This window comes from Apis florea, unplaced genomic scaffold (genome assembly GCF_048593485.1).
Source record: "Apis florea isolate Af1SG1 unplaced genomic scaffold, ASM4859348v1 contig_3493_pilon, whole genome shotgun sequence".
Taxonomy (NCBI): Eukaryota; Metazoa; Arthropoda; class Insecta; order Hymenoptera; family Apidae; genus Apis; species Apis florea.
The window spans coordinates 205,740-223,903 of NW_028256772.1; the positions used below are offsets into that span (position 1 = coordinate 205,740).

The 18,164-nt window shown below is 21.6% G+C and overlaps 1 protein-coding gene across 1 annotated transcript in view; it reads left to right on the forward strand.

Annotated features, from left to right (window-relative positions):
* LOC100869669 (uncharacterized) overlaps nucleotides 1–18,164 on the forward strand; it is a 343,975-nt gene that overhangs the window by 23,408 nt on the left and 302,403 nt on the right. The window contains exons 2-3 of the mRNA XM_086912992.1: nucleotides 406–566; nucleotides 11,803–11,933. Of these exons, the coding sequence (XP_086769118.1) occupies nucleotides 406–566; nucleotides 11,803–11,933 (292 nt within the window). The remainder of the gene's footprint in view (nucleotides 1–405; nucleotides 567–11,802; nucleotides 11,934–18,164) is intronic.

The following is an 18,164-nucleotide window of genomic DNA, read 5'->3' on the forward strand; positions in this document are numbered from 1 at the left end:
ATTATTTCTTCATTTTTGTTCGTAAATTAAAAATTATGAATAAACATACAAATCAACATAAATATTTCATATTTTAAATATCACAACTTCAATCTTGAATCAACATTAATAAGGAAATTTTCATCGATGCAATGTAAATTTGTTGAAAAACCTTGCGTACAAGTTCTCCAAGTACGTGAGATTTCGTTCGTAACTTGTATGATTCATCGGTCGAGCACGCGCCAGCATTAGCATTCATCATAGTCAGAAACAAAAATATAGATTATTGGCTATCGGTAGCTCGTGAGGACTTTGTAACCATGGTCATAAATATTTCCCTTGCTTGCCAGACCATTGATTGGCCACGCTCATACCGCGCATCCGTTAACCGATAACTCACATTATGTCATGTCGCGGCCAGTAATCGACGAACAAACAGCGATCGTTACCTTTCGACAACGTCGGATCTGTTACGGATGACTGTGATCACTCGACGAAAGGAATAGTGATCGTGATCTCGAGAAAATTCTTGTGTGTAAATAAGTACTTAAAGCGTGATGGTTCGAATGATGACGTTCTTTTACAAGGTGATTCTAAAATGAAGTAATAATTTTAGTTTAGTTAGATTAGAAAATCCTTTTGCAATCTATTGAAGTAAGTGAAATCATTATTGGTATTTAAAAATAATTTTGAATTAATGAAAATATTAAAAGATTTAATATTGGAAAAGAAAAAATGATTCCAAATCTTTGGCTAGTATGTGTATATATATATAAAGTTTTATAATATAGATAACAGATATACAGATGTTAATATTATATAGAAACTTTTAGAAAATTGATTCTAACCAAAATAAATATGAAATTTGTATTCAACAATATTATTTAAAATTTATTTATTAAATTATAATCAATTGAAGCTTGTATTTGATAAAGCGAAACGGAAATAGAATAAAATCGCTCTGTTCTTTCCATTATATCATCGTCACATTCTATTCCCAGCTTACTTCATCTAATGGAAACTTAAATTGCTTATAACGTAATAAATAAGTTAATTAATTGACGTTTTTAGGTTTTTTATATTTGATCTCCAGATTCAAAAAAGTCACACGAATACATTAACATTTGGGGGGAAAAACTTTATTTTATTGATTTTTTTTTTTTGTAATATAAAAGAATATAGTTAATAGTTAGCATTCTTCATTACTGTAAAGTTTAAAATGTGAAAAACTTGATAAAAAATGAGACACAATCATTTTAATTAAATGTATTTGCCATATCAAACTTTAAGAATTAGAAACTATGATTAATTTATTTTTATATATTTTGAAGTCAAATTTATTATTAAAATTATAATTATAAAAATATTATTATATAATATATATAATATATACATAATAAAAATGAAATTAATTAAAATTGATTTCAAATCCAATAATAGAAAAATTATACTTTATGATTGTTAATTGATTTGATCATACTAGAGTTTACGTCATACTTATTTCATTAATCATTATTCATTACTGGTAATCGATTGAATGTTGACGATATGTTAATATACTTTCTGGATAAATGATTCATATAATTTTTTATGCATACTTTTATCTTCATTACCATAAGAATTCTTTTCTTGCATTGGTCATAACAAGAATTAACAGAGAAAAAATTTAAAAAATTTGTCACTTAATTTTTTAAAGTAATTTGTATATTACATTTATATTTTTCCAATAATTTTTGATATCTTTTTATTAAAATATTATTAAAATTTCAATTAACTAATGTGCAGTTGATTGAATAATAAATATTAAATGATGATATTAAGATAACTCATATTCTAGGTCATCTATCAGCCAGTTTATGGCTAAGAAGCTGTTAAAGCGATGCGACGCGACGGTCAAGTTTCGAATCGTAAATGTTGCTAACATGATGCCTAAAGCTTTCCTAATCGGAGAACGATTTTTGATGTGGCTCTTCTATAGTCAATTGAGTCTTACACATTATTAAATGGCTTAGTCCTTGTTAAGTCTCATAAAAAAGTTAGTATACAACAGCATAAATCATAAAACAGCATACTATAAAATGACAAAATTATGAAATTTCTATCTTAAGATGTAGTTAAAGCTAAAGATTCACATTTCAATTTAAAATCTTGATATTATGGTTAATAATAGAAGAGAATTCATAAATATGGAGGAATAATTAATAAAAAATAATTTTAATTTAATTTTATAATTTCTGATATTAGTGATATCATTTTATTATATATATAATAATAATTCAATTAATTTTTTTTATTAATTATATACATGTATATATATATGTATCATATATATACATACATATATGATTTTCTGTTTTTTGAGTTCATATTTATGTATAGTCAAAAATCTTGTAAAGAAAATATGAAAATATAAAATATACTTTTCCAATTAAAATTTAAATTTTTTATGTATATATATATAGATATACACTATATATATACTTATATATAATAATTTTAATTATTTATATAAAATATTTGTTATTATTATTATATTTATTATTAAATATTGATTATTTATATTTATGATAAATCATTTCAAATGAACTTATTGTAGTTATTGTAATATAAATATTAATGAGAAATATTTTTTTATTAAATGAAAAATATTAATAAATTATAAATAATAGCATTATAAATAAATATAAATAGAGATGCATGAAAAATATTATATAATCAATCAATATATTATAAAAATGAATATTGTAACATAATATTGTAAAAAAGAATATAAATGCGATCTGAAAATTCATTGAAATGAAATGAAATAAATTCATTGAAATAAATATTGTTTAATTTTTAGTTTTTGATTTTGAATATATTTTATATGTTTTAATGTTATTATATTGTAATATATACAATTACTCAAATTTCACATATATTTATTATTCTACATTCCGAACAATATTATTAACGTAATATTCATTTATGGAAAATATTTTTCAAAAATTTTTTCGAAATTTTTATTTTAAAATATATTCATATTCTAAAAAATATTAATTTTTGACTATAAATATCACAATTATGTTGTAATCAATTTAAATTCCAATAAATATATATAAGAAGATACAACTACTCATTTATAAACAATTATATAATAATTTCTATCTTAATTTTCGGGAATCTCAGGTTTTTCTGCATTATCAAGTTTCCGAAATGAATACCTCGATGCTTTTTTCAATATGTTGAAGATACTTAAAGGAAAACTTGAATATAAAGAATTATTTATATTGATTTTGCTACATTCGCTACAGTAAAGAACTGCTGCGAGTACGCGTTAAATATATATATATTATATGTATATTGCATATATGCATGCGACAGAGCATATATCAGGCGTGTATAAGAGACGTGCATATGAAAAGGTTTTAGATTAATGTAGGTACATGCTACTTAGGTACATGCAAATACCAGTTTCGATTAAATTAAGATAGCGAAATATCAGAAAAAAATTGAGTTGAGAAACCGCGGCATGGAATTGAATTATGGAATATGTAACGATATGATAAAATGTTTTGTCTAATAGATAAAAATAAAAAATCCGAAGTTCGCAAATTCATTTATTGCAATATTGATAAATATAATATTGATAAAGCTTAGTTTTTAATATTATATATTTAGATTTAGATTTAGGTTAAAAATTGATGATGATTTAAATTAAAATTTTAGTATAAATTTCGAATTATTTTTTTAAACATATTTAAATTTATTTGTTTAAAATTATTTTTATAAATTAAATTAAATATTATATCTTTGAATTTTAATGAACAATTTTAATAGCAATAAACAATCTAATTTTTTTTTATATCAATATTTATGAATTTTGAATTGATTTAAAGAGAAAATATCAAAAAGTACATTTCTATTTTTTTTATATATAAATTTGCACATAAAATTTTATATTAATTAAATTTAAATTGCCGGAAACGAAGAAAAGTTAATCAGTACTAAGATATTCAATGTCCAGATATTGCATAAATTATAGATGCTTATTTTCTATTATGTATTTATATTTATATATAAAGTATATTTTATTTTATAAAGAAATATACAAAAAATATATAATAAATAAATAAAGATAAAATAGATTAGATAGATATAAATTTTTACATATTATTCTAATTATGTCCATATATGTATATGATTTTTCAATTATTTCTCTTAAAAGTTTTCGAATATAAGATAATTGAATGTCGATTAATAGTAAATTACAATATGAAAACTGATAAAAATTTTTTATTTGTTAAGAAATATATAAATATCATTCATTTTTTTAAAATAAAATTATGTATTTCTTATACATTAATCAATTATATTTAAAAATATGATGTGATATATTAATCGAAAATTAATTAATTTAAAAGTTATAATTTTTTTTTCTAAATGCTTATATAATTTAAATACTGCACTATAGAATAAAAAATTCTCCAATACACAAACTATTCAATTTTAACGGTAATTGATCTTCTTTTTTTTAATAGTAATCTTTTTTTTTTTTGTTTCTTTCTCTTATCTCAATTTGAAAGGAATTCTTGATACCTCGTTGGAATTAAATCGACTTTCGCGAGACGAAAAGAATTAAATTTTTTTTAAAATCTTTTTTCTAAGAAATATAGGATAATCGATAATTATTGTGACATTTTGGTAAAATATTGAGATTTTTAGATGCCTTTTAGATGTTAAGAGTTCTATCTAACTTTTATTTTAATTAAATTTTATAAAAGAAATTTTTGTTCTTTTTTTTTTTTTTAACATTTCAATATCTAGATTATTAGCGATGAATATGTTCAAATTTTATTTTATTAATATTAATGTAAGTACAATTAATTAATAAATTTTATACTTTGCTTGTGAAAAGAATTTAGAAAATCATGTTATAAAATTATAGTTTTTAATTTGAAATCTGGAAGCTAATGTTATCCTTATAAATAATATATAATAATATAATAATATATAATATATAATAGTATGTTAAAATAATATAATGTTATTATATTATATATAATATATAATAATTAAATAAAATAAAATTTGAAAAATATAAATATATAAACATTTGATTTAACAATTTTAAAATATTGTCGCGATTAAATGAAAAAATGAAAAGAAAAATTAAAAAAAATATGTAATATAAATATACAGTCTATGAATTTAAAAAAAAATAGTTACAAAAATATTTTAATATATTTTCCAATAAAGCATTTTTTTTTATATTTTATTTTCATATTATCAAATTTATTTATTTACGAAAATATTACAAAATATAATGCAAAATTTAATTTCTAATGAACTAATATGCAAATATGTGCAAATACATTTTTTATGTATTTATTATTAAAATACATATTATTATTATATCTATATTATATCTATATAAAAAAATATATGTATATAACAAAAATAAAAAAAATAAAAAAAAGTGTATACAAAATACAGTATTTTAAATTATTATAGTTTAAATACAATTTAATTAATTTATTTTATTACAGTTTAAATACAGTTAAATTAGAAATCATAAATTAATGCTATTGTATAATCAATAACTGAATAAAAAAAGGATTATTTAATGCAATAAAATGCTCAATTGAACCAGATCAAATCGTCATTTGCACGAATCTTCGGTTCTCATCTTTTTTTTTCGCAATTTTATTGGGTCATCAGTATTTTTCGGCAAACTTTGACGAAATAACGTAAATAATTGATATATATTGATATATAATCGAAACAAGGATATAGAATGATCCGATGCAAAAAATTCATCGAGTAATTTTTACATTTTCTCTTGATTCTCTTTTTGTTCTTCTCCTCCTTAAAGAGGTAGAATTAAATTGAGTTTCTGAACGAGCAGTTGGATTAAATCTAGAACATAAGCATTAGAATTGTATATATATATATCTAATAGACACTTTATTTTAATTTTTTACTTCTAACTCTACTTTCAATTTATGTTTTCAAATTCTCTTGCAAAAAATACTTCCAAAAGCAATTTTCAAGAATTTTATTCTCAAATCATATTTGCATCATAAATGCCAGATAATTTTAAATCAACTTGAATTAAAATAATTCAATTTGGAGTTTTTTTGATTTTCACAATTCTCATCCTTTTTTTTTTCAATCCTTTTTTTTTTTTGTTTTGGTGTCATAATATTATACAATTAATAGAAATAAACAATAAAATTCTCCGAAAGATGTAGATAGATGATTGATTTATGATTTTTATGGCCGTTTTTTTTTTCTATCTTTTTGTCAAAAAGCCTACTCTATTTAGTGGAATTAGGTCTATATAAAAACAATTCATAAGGACATAAAAACTTTACATTGTTTACGAAAATCAATCGCAACTTTTTATGTCAGTAATATAATAGGCTTGGTTTTCCCAGCCGTGCGTAACCCACGCGAATAAATTCCACGTTAGCGCGTTGCATGCGATATAAATAACGATGGTATGCTTTTACGAGCCGAGTAAATTACTTTGTAGGCCAATTATAGAATTAATATTTATAGCATCGACGCAACCGACCCGTCATTGGCCGAAGGTACGCGTAATTGATGAAAAAACAGCGTGCATTGAGCTTGCAGTGATCGTTCTTGGGAATCGCTGATATTTTTATCGTAATAACGTTTCATGAATATTTATTGATTAAATTTAATATTAATAATAAAAATTTAATATTACTTGTATAGATAATATTATCAAATGTTTTGCAAAATTGATTATATGATATTTATAATTATATATGTTATTATCACAAATTTCATGAAAAATTCTAAATTACGTATAACAATCTTAAAATAAATAAGAAGTATATAAATATGTATAAATTTATATAAGTATATAAATTTTAAATTAAAATTTTTAATTTCATATGTATAAAATTATATAAATTATTAATCAATTATATATATATTATATTATATTATTATATTATATAGATTATATATATAGATTATATAGATAATATAATATTAAGATTTACTTATTGAAAAAATAATTCTAATGAATATATTCTAATGAAAAAAATTCTTTAAAAATAAAAATAAATAAAAATCTTAATTCCAACAAAAAAAAACTTTAATCACAATATATTTCCCTAATTTAAAAACATGAATTTTATAGAACAATTCAAATAAGATGATCAAAAATTTAAACGAAAAAATCTGGATCAAATTCAAACTATTTCTTTCTTTTATTATATATAATTAAATCTTTTAAACATCATATCTCTGTTTCATGATACATTTCATTTTATATAAAAATCGTGTTCCACCTGAATTATTATCATAATCAAGACAAACAATGAAAGCTTAGTTGCATCAAAGGTTTTTATTCTTTCATTTGGGATTAAATATTATCTTCTGCCTCGGCAAGTCTCGTAATATGAGACATAACATAAATATGTTTGTCTTTTCCTGCGCATGCGCACGCATGTGTTACATCTAATTTTTACATAAATTCTATCCCTGAAAATGTTTAATGAAGCTCCGAACTCCAATAATAAAATAGAGAGCGCGATTTGCAAAAGACAAAGAAAAAAAAAACTTTGTAATCGCGAATCATATTATTTCACGTGACTTTTCTCAGAAATTATATCCGGCTTCATATTTTCTTTCTTTTTCTTCCTCCGTTTCCTGATAGAACAAGCGGCAGTATATCGATTCACTTCGAAGAAAGACGCAACACATTTTATTTACACAAATCTCGTAATATACGCGTTCCCAGAAACGATGTTTACGTTCGTTACGTAATAGCTTGAAATCGTTAAGATGCTCATTAATTGTATCATTGAAATTGGTTAAAGTACGTTCTATGTGTATTTTTTTGCAAAAAAGTATTGAGAAGTTTGATACGTTCTTTCAATTCTATTGAGAATAGATGGAAATTATTTTTTCAATAATTGATTTATTTTTTTTTAAAATTAGATTGTTTAGAAATTAATTGGAAATTTTATGGTAATGTTTGATAGTTGAAATTCAATTCAAGTTACTATCTTTAAAATTTTTATTTTAAATTTTTATTTTTGTGATCATATGTGTATTTTTGGAAAAAAAATTGATATAGATTCTTATTAAGATAAAAAATAATTACATATATTTAATTAATTATATTACGTTAATTCGAGATTATGTTATATTACGTTAATTTATATATATTATATTATAGTATTTTCACTTTATTGAAAAATTTCGAATAAATTTTGTAAAAATATTTATATAAAAAATTTTTTTGCAAATATTTAATTGAAAAATTTATTAATTATTAATTATACGCTCAATTATATTATATATATTATATATATTTATTATATTTATTATATATATATGTGTATATAAAATTTGTGTATACAAAATTTTTTATTTTTACAAATATATATGATTGATTTTTTAAACGATATTTACTGTTTAGTATTTTAAATTTATATAAAAAAAATCTACTAAATTTTATGTTATATTGCAATATCTCTACTCAATAACCATAAAATTATTTTTTAAATTTTAAATTATTAAAAACTGCAATTTATTTTTTAATTATTTGCTAAATTCTTCTTTTTTAATATTGTTGATGTATCAAAATGCAAAACATATTGATTATATGTTGAAAAAAAATTATTGCAATTTTTGTAAATTATTCTATTATTATAGTTCTCAGACAATTTGAATTATCTAATAAGTCTATTAAATATAATATTATCTAATAATTATCTAATGTAAATATTCCACGATTAAAATTTTTTATTGTTTTCATAAACTTAATTTAAAACTAAATTTTAACTTGCGAATTCACTACTTCTTTTTTTTTTTTTTTTACTCTTGTAATGCAATTTCGATAACAAATCAACAATTAACGTGACTCGAGACAGACTAGTCAAAGAATGTTGACATTTATTTAAACTCTTCGCTTAAAAAATATTCGATTATTATTTCCTTGTTCATTATTATTATTATCATTTCCATGTTTTCCTCAATGCCATTAATCATATTTATTTTAATTCGAATACAAGTCTTTATAAGATACGCTAGAAGTTAATTAAATCACGTATGCTTCGATATCGAGTTTATTACAAAGCTGTTCGTTATAAACATGTATATAGAATCAATCAAAAGTTATATATTATAAAAATATTATAAAAGTTATATATCGTAAATGAATTTAAACTTATATAATTAATAAAATTTTTTTATATAAATTATATAATCAAAATTAAGAATAATTCTATTTTACATGAAACATTGCAAATACGTAACATAATGAATATATAGCATATATAATATAATGTATAACATGCACGAAGCAACTTTATTAAGACCAATCTCAATTCAAAGGAATGAAATCATTTAAAATTTCAATATTTTTTTTTGTTTTCTTTTTTAAATATAATGTAATGGTGAAAGATGAAAAAAAGAGTTTTCCAATTATAAATATTCAGATTTTCTATTCTATTATATCTATCTTATTGTAAAAAATATTTCTTAAACTAAACTGTATTTAGAGATGAAAAATTATGAAAATTTGAGAGTTGATTTAATGAAAAATATAATGAAAGATATTTAAAAAAAAGAAAAGAATATGTACATATTAATTACAACTCATTACAACTCATTATATTTTACATTAATAGTTTGTATTTCTTGAAATACTACATTTGCAACTTTGTTACAAATTTCATTATAAAGGTATACTAGTTAAAATAAAAAATTAATATTAAAAAAAAAAATTGTTATGTTGTAATAAAAATATAACATTTAATTTCTTATAATTAAAAATCTTATAATTAAAAATTAAAAATAATTTTGATAATGAATAATTATGTTTAATTTAGATATTAGATATTATTTTGTGTTTTCTTCACAAAAATCTTAAGAATTTTCCTCATATTTTTGTTATAATCTCGTTGTTTCGAACAAAAATTTATTTTTCTACATATTTTCTATATTATATATTCTATATATAATTTTTATTAAAATCATAATTTTCTTATATAAAGACTGTAACTGATCATACATATATCAAAAATGATTAGTTTTTATTTTTTCGACTATAATAGGCATTGCATAATAAAAAAATCATCGAACAAGCAAAAAAGTTTTAAATTCGCAAATATATAGTTTTAGAGTAATTAACGCCTCGTAAAATAAATTTTATGGAAATGATTTTATAAGTTAGCACACAATCACATAATGTATCTCAATGATTAATTGCTTGTAAATTAAAGACAGTAAAATATTGCGTTAAATTGCATGACTCATGATTCATAGATATTGTGGAAGTTTCAATGACATTTTTAATTTACTAAAGAAATATATTTACACATTTCAAAATAACAATCGGTTATAACTTATTGCATTTTATTAGATACGTAAAACGCATCATATTTTGTTATTCATATAATTTGAATTAAAAAACTAAAAAAAAATTATCATACAAAATATTTATATTTTAGAATTGGACTGGCATAAGTTATGTTTTTCAATTTTTATAGAGGTGAAGATTGAATCTTCAGCTGCGAAAGTTTTTTAATTTTAAAACTAATAATGATACAAAATATCATAAAATTATATCAAGATCATCACGATAAATATTGACTTAAATAATTTGATTTTGAGTTTGAAAATTCAATTCATAAAAAAAAATTTTTTTTGTTATATTTTATTCTATTCAATACGAGATCGTAATCTAGAAATAAATTGTCTCGGAAAATAATATCAAAGTTTAAATAATTTTTATATATTATTTTATTTACAAAATTAGTGATCAAGAATTTATATTGTTGTATCTGATTTTATATCTTATCCCGTATTCATTAGGCATACAAAAAAAAATAAGAAAAAATTATTATACTTTTTCATTAATTGATTTATGTAGCTATAACATTACTATAATATAGTTATAACATAGTAATAATCACAAAACAAGGGGACGAATTATTATAACAAAAAAGATTTACGAACTTTTAAAAATAATTTTGAAAATTATTTGAATTAGATATCATTTTTCATTAAGAATGATTTATTTTCGAATCATGAAAATGATTTTCTTTTGAAAATTGAATCTTGTGATAAATAAAATATAATACAATAAAAAAAATTTCAATATTTGATTTTTTCAAGATCAAGATCAATTTTGCGGCAAGTTATTTGAATCAATATCTATGAAAAATGTAGAATTAGAATAATAATCTTATATATTATAATTTCATAGATATAATTTTATAACATTCTGTACATAGATAATTTTTTTAAGGAGGATAATATTTGCTGTTTAATTGTTTGGAAAATAAGTAGAATATAGATAATTAATATTATTATTTAAAAAAAAATTGAACTTAATATTATCTGACATTGAAAATAAATTTAATTTCAATTTAAAATTTTTTAAATTTATCAAATTTAAAATTTAATAAATTTGATGTTTTATTTTAATATTGATTTTAATTTAATATTTTCGCTTCATTTAAGCTGGATATAGCATTATTTGATATTTCAAATTGTATTTATTTTCTTATATTTATATTATATATTATATATATAAATTAAATATGAAAAATTTAGACTATATTTAATCTTGAGAATAGCAACTGTTAATTGCATTATTTGATTCAATATCATTTCTATCAAACGTTTAATATTTCTTACTATTATAAAGAGTAAAAAAATTTAGATAAGAAATAAGAATTTTATTTTTGAAAGAGAACAAATGTAATATCTTCTGACTCTAGGCACAGATATTAAATTCCTTAACTACTCTTTCTCGTTCACATTATAACCAACTTCATTCTCTGATTTCAGGTAAGAACGCATCACTACAATCGCTCAATATCTTCTTGCTCGTGCATAGACTAAAACGAACAGAAAAGTCACCTATTTCCTTGGAAGTCGCCTCTTCTACAAGAGTCCAGAGCTCTAAAGAGCTTCGTAAGGTAAGCAAAGTAAGAGAAATTTCTCCAGTGCAATTTTGCATCCACACAGCTGCGAGTGAAGTCTTAAATCAATTGCTAGCCCGACAGAATAGGGATGATGGGTCTTGCAACGGGCGTAAAATGGAAGAAGGAGGGAGGAAGAGTAAGGTTGCAGCAGCGAACTCCATAATTAGTTAGAAACCCGAAGCCGACGAAGCTCTCGGATTTAATATCTTAACACTCTCTTTAATACAGACCAAAATTTCGCGTCGCTATTGGCAAGACATGCCAACTAGACTTGAATTCTTCCTCGAAACTTTCTTCTTTACGCACTTTATCCTTTTCATTCCATCAGTGTGAATTTGTTTTTAACTGTCTTTTTCATTTCGTGTTGAGGCCAATGGTTTTTTTTTTCTTATTTTAAAAAAAAGGATTTATTTATGATTATGTTCTCGTTCTAAATATATACACATATATTAAAATATTCAATAAAATAGAAATATTACATGTGTTAAACTTAACATTTGAAGATAATTTTATAATTATTCTTAAAATATCAAGATCATATATAAAATTTCAATTGAATTGCATATTATTTGTAAAAATTATAAAGTATTCATTGAAAATAAATTACAAGAAGCACGAAAGTTTGAGACTATTAGTATTTGACTTTAATAACACTTAAAAGGATGTCTGATCTAATCCAATATAAATTAATTTTTTTATATACTGAATTAATTTGTGTGTTTGTAATAGCAATATATATATATATATATATATATATATATATATATATATATATATATATATTATTTCTAGCTCAATCATTTTTATTTTAATAATTATTTATTATTTATCTCATAATTACTATTTAAAATATCGTTTTAATATTTTCGCGTATATAGCGCATTGCATATATGACAATTAATAAAAATAACTAATATGTAATTAAAATAGAATCATGTAAAATTGAAAGACAAAGATTGTTGTTGAAGAAAATTTGGTTAAATGAAACAAATGTAAGAATGATACAATTATTTGTTTGAAATAATTTTGAACAAAATGAATTTATGCAAACCTTTCTCTAGCAAATGATATTTTATTAAATTAAATTCGTATTGAAAATATTTTCAATCCTAAAATTTTTAATCATAATTAAAGTAATATTTCTATTTGAATAATTAACAGATAAATTCAAATTTGGTATTTTATCTCATTTAAAAATATCACTAATCAAATGAATTTCAAATATCATAATATAATTATAATAGAACTATAATCAATTGTCTACGTTATAGAAACAATAACGAGAATAACGCGAGGTAGATATCCTTTCTGAAATTGCAATTATAAACGCAGAGTATTATTTAGCGCGTGCAATTGTTGCGGTGATTCAAACACTTGGTCATATGTCCACGTACTGATAAAACGTTTACCGGTTCACCGGCGCAAATGTTATCTGTTTGCAGCAAAACACCCTCTGCGTAAGCTTTATACGCATGCTTCCTTTATTATCGCTTCAACTGATCAAATATTATAATTTTATTGGATCATTTAAACCTTAAAATTTTATTATACGGATCTTTCTATTTTGATAATAAAATCGTCTCGCAACAATCATAATAATAAGTTATTTATAGCAATTTTTAATATTTCAATTTTTCAAAAACAGAAATATTACGTATCCAAATACTTTATGTTATGCTCACATTCTTTTGAAGATCATTTAGAAATCACATGAAGATTATAAAGATCATAAATCATTTATTCAAAGTCATTTAAAGCAAAATGATTATTTAGAGATCACATGAAAAATATAGAGATCATAAATCATTGCTCAAAGTCATTTGAAGAAAAATGATCATAAAAATTGTATCTGTAATAATCAAGTCATTTGAAAATTGTACATGTTATACGAATATTATTGGAAGGTTCAAAACTAATTTCAAAAAATGATTTATTTAATTTAAAAATCTCTTTATTATTGAAACTTATATACTTTGATAAATTAATTATCTCATCTTTATTTTTTATATGTATATAAAAAAATAAATTTTTTTGTATTTTTATTAATAAATTTTTATATTAATTTTTGAAAATCTCAATTATCTTATTTTTAATATTTATAGTTTTATTGATTGACTTCTGAATCTTTCATTCATAACTCATAAATTTATTATAAGTATATCATGTGACTGATATTCGATTTGCATAGATAACAAATCGTCATCAAGATTTTAGCCAAGTTTGAAGAGAATAGATAGTGGATCAATATTCGATTATTGTATCACAAATGTAAAAATCGAATCTAACTAGTGATTATATATAAAATTACTTACTTTGAATATTTTTTTTTTTAAGGGATGATGACATGATAATACATGACATTCACGATTTAATGTCAAGTATATTTTAATATATTTTTGAATAAATGATTGCGAAAGTTTAAAATATCATCTTATGATTTAATGATTTAATGAACTTTTCTATGCTTTCTTATTGCATTGAATAATTAGATTTCAACTAAAAAGTTAATTTTCCAGAACAAAAGACAAAGGTTATTTTCCGAAATAAAACACGACAAAAAGAATGGGATTCATTTCCCTAAATTTCCACGCAAGATGAATCCTTTTCTCGACAATCACCAAGGGAAAGGTTGAATTTCTCCTTTCGCAATGAACTTCGCGAATGAGATTTATTTAGGTAGTTCTATTTATTGTTTCACCCAGAGCCGGGTCTTTCTAAAAATAGACATACGAGAGAGAGATCCCTCGTAGGATATCACAAAACCAAAAGTTTTTCTCAGAGACTAGGGGGCGTCAAGTAGATGAAACATCTGCAAAAGCAGATGGTGGCCACGTTGTCGTTCGTTGGAAGATAGAAGATTGAAAAAAAGAGGAAAGAAAGATGGCAGATGGCACGTGCTCACTTGTTATCTTATTTTCTCATGCAATTTTGAATCTTCTTAAATTGCTCTATTCGGTTAGGCTTCTATTTTATTTGATGTTTAACCACCGAATGCTAGGCAATTTTATAGATGTTTATCGAACAATATTTCATTTCATGGGTGCCATCCATTTACATTTTTCCTGTTTTTAGAATCGAATTTTTGTCACAATATAAATAAAAATTTTTAAAATTATTAAGTTAATTTTAAATTATTAAGTTTTCAGAACTTTCATGATTTTATTTTATTTTTTTATTTTATTTTTTAATCCAGTACATATACTTTAATTATATTTTATCAAATTTTATGCATATAAAAGTATCCTAATATCAAATTTTCATTATCTTGGAATTTCTATTATTTTATTTTTCCAAAACGTTTACAAACGACTTATAAATATATTAAATATATTAAATATTTAAGTGATTTTAAAAATACTTAAAGCGATTTTTAACGACATTTAAAGAATTCATTTTAGTAAATTAGATTGACTCATTTTTTTAACTTTAATTCATAATTTTAATGAGTTTGAAATATATTGTTAAGAACATTATTTTAAATATCTTTTTTCTTTACAAATACGTGAATAGATTTTGGTTTTCGAGATATTCACAAAAATATTTTTCTTATGTTCTGGCATGAATAATTGATACAGACTCTTAAGACGGAACTTTTCTAAATATAATCAGAATTATTCTAATAGAATTCAAAAAATAATAATTTTAAGTTTAGAAATACTGGTTAGGAATACACTTATTTATATAAAGTTGATTTTAAGCCATTTTAAATAAATCGATGTTGATTTTTCTACCCATAGCTCCGATGAGCAGAATCATTATCTACAAAGCATGTTTTACGTATCGGATATTATATATAAACTGAAAGAGCTCATCAAAAGAAATTGATTGCGATTTTTTATGATCATTATGTTATCTGATTATTGTATCTAATTTGTATGTATATAATAATTATAAAAAAATGATCTGATCAATTTATAATTTTATAATTTTTGGAAAAATAAAAAAAATTGAATTTTTAATATCAATGAAAAATCTGAAAGATTATGAATTTTTTAAATCATAATCATTAAAATATATCATATGCACATAACGAAAAAAATTTTAGAATAACTTGATATATAAGAATTTATAAACTTTATCAAATAAATTCAGAATGGATCGACAAATCGAAAAATATCATTGCAGGAGCCATAGGCCGCAGCATATTATACTGTTAATCATTGGACAACTAGAATCCAAGATCGATATTATATGGAATTATTTGATGATCGCTGGAATAGATTGGTGAAATTTTTCAATTATTTTTAATTGGTACGGCAAGAATTTGATCTTGTTAAAAGGTATAGAAAAATTAACACGCGTGCTTTGTGTCACGAATCGAATATGATAAAATTTTCAAAAAAAAAAAAAAAGATTTTTGTTTAAGAGAATTTTCACTTTATATTTTCAAGAAATCGATTATTTACAGTTTTCTACTTTTTATGATGCCATTTCGATCTTTATACTCATTATGTATACTCGATCTTTATCTTATTATATATACAAATATATGTTAAATTCCACATTCTGGACCGCTTCGTTATTTTCAAAATTATATATTTTCCATACACAAGCAAATAAAAATATTTACCTTTTCTATACATATATTTTTTAAAATCTTGTTAAAATTAATAACATCTATAATAATATTCTTGTTTAGATTCATTTTAAGAAACTATTATTAACATACTATTTCAAAAATGTATATTATGGATTGTGATTAAAATAATCCTATAATTTTAATTTTATTTAATTTTTAATTTAATTTATTTATTAAATATTTATTTTTTTATATTTTGATAACTTATTGATTAATGAAATATCGTTAATTATTTAAATATTTACTTTGTAAAAGAAATTTCAAAAATTGATAAAGATGAATTTTTTTTGGGAAACAGATTTACAAATGGAATGAAAAATCTGTTTAAAATGCATCTATTTAACAAGAAATACTTCATATTTTTTACGAACGTAAAGCAATATTTGAGCACGTTCTTGTCTAATTTGAAGTAATGAGCACAGTTTTCTTTTGAAGATTTATTTTGAAAGTATAATAATTTTAAAGTATTTGATTACAATTGCAATATGAAATGCAAAATGGTATAGTTAAAATTCAATGAAGATCATTGAAGATTTTAAAAATTAAAGTAACAAAGGAATAGAATTTAAGAGGTCAATATTTAGAAAAAAATGATTAATTCGAATGACACATATTTAAATTATCATGTACGAAGTTATATTATAATCATAATTGTATAATAATTTGAAAGCAATTGAATATATTACAAATTTTTAAATTGATTTAAATGTCTTTGAAAAAAGAGATGTTCCATCATGAGAAATGGAATTGAATCGATTTTTGGTTGAATTGCGAATAAAGTCACTCTTTTTATTGCAGTTAATACTTGGATGATCGTGGTCAGTTGACAATTGTATTTATAGAATTTAATCGATGACACGGTTATCTAGCAGCATCGGTGTGTGACCTGCATATTCCCGTTACAATCCGTTTCGACGTAACAATATTGCCACTTGCTACAGATGACGTGCATTGCAGTCGTCATCCTTCATTACAAGATAGCTCCTTAGCGAGAGAGAGTGATGTCGAAATCAAGAAACAATCAATAATTCCTTTTGCAATAAACAGTTCTATTTCCATTAACGATTATATCATATAATATATATATACATATATCTAGTGATTCATAATAGTATTTAAAAATTTTTAATTATTTTTAGAATAAAAAAAATTGTATGAATATGATATTGTTTCTCTTGCTAAAGAGATATCAAATATACAATTCAATAACTTATAGATACTTTAAATGTAAAATATAAAATATTATTATTAATTATTATTATATAAGGTATCTATTTTATGTAAATATAATAGAGAAATATTTCTAATGAAAGAATATTATAAAAAAAATATTTGTATAAAAGTTTACACGAAATATACGAAATAACGTTTGGTATAATAATATCAATAATTTTTTTATAAATGGAAGTCATATGAAGATGACTTTTATTTTTTTAAATGGAATTATATAATTTTTAATGTATGCAATCAATGCAGTTTATTATTTATAAAACAATATAAAACAATATAAAACATATAAAACAATACTGAATTATTTATGTCGAAATATCATTAGTTTAAAAAATATTGTTTTAAACTTTTAAATTAAAGGTTTTTCGTCATAAATATTTTTAAAATTTATTAATTTTTTAAAAATATTTATAAAT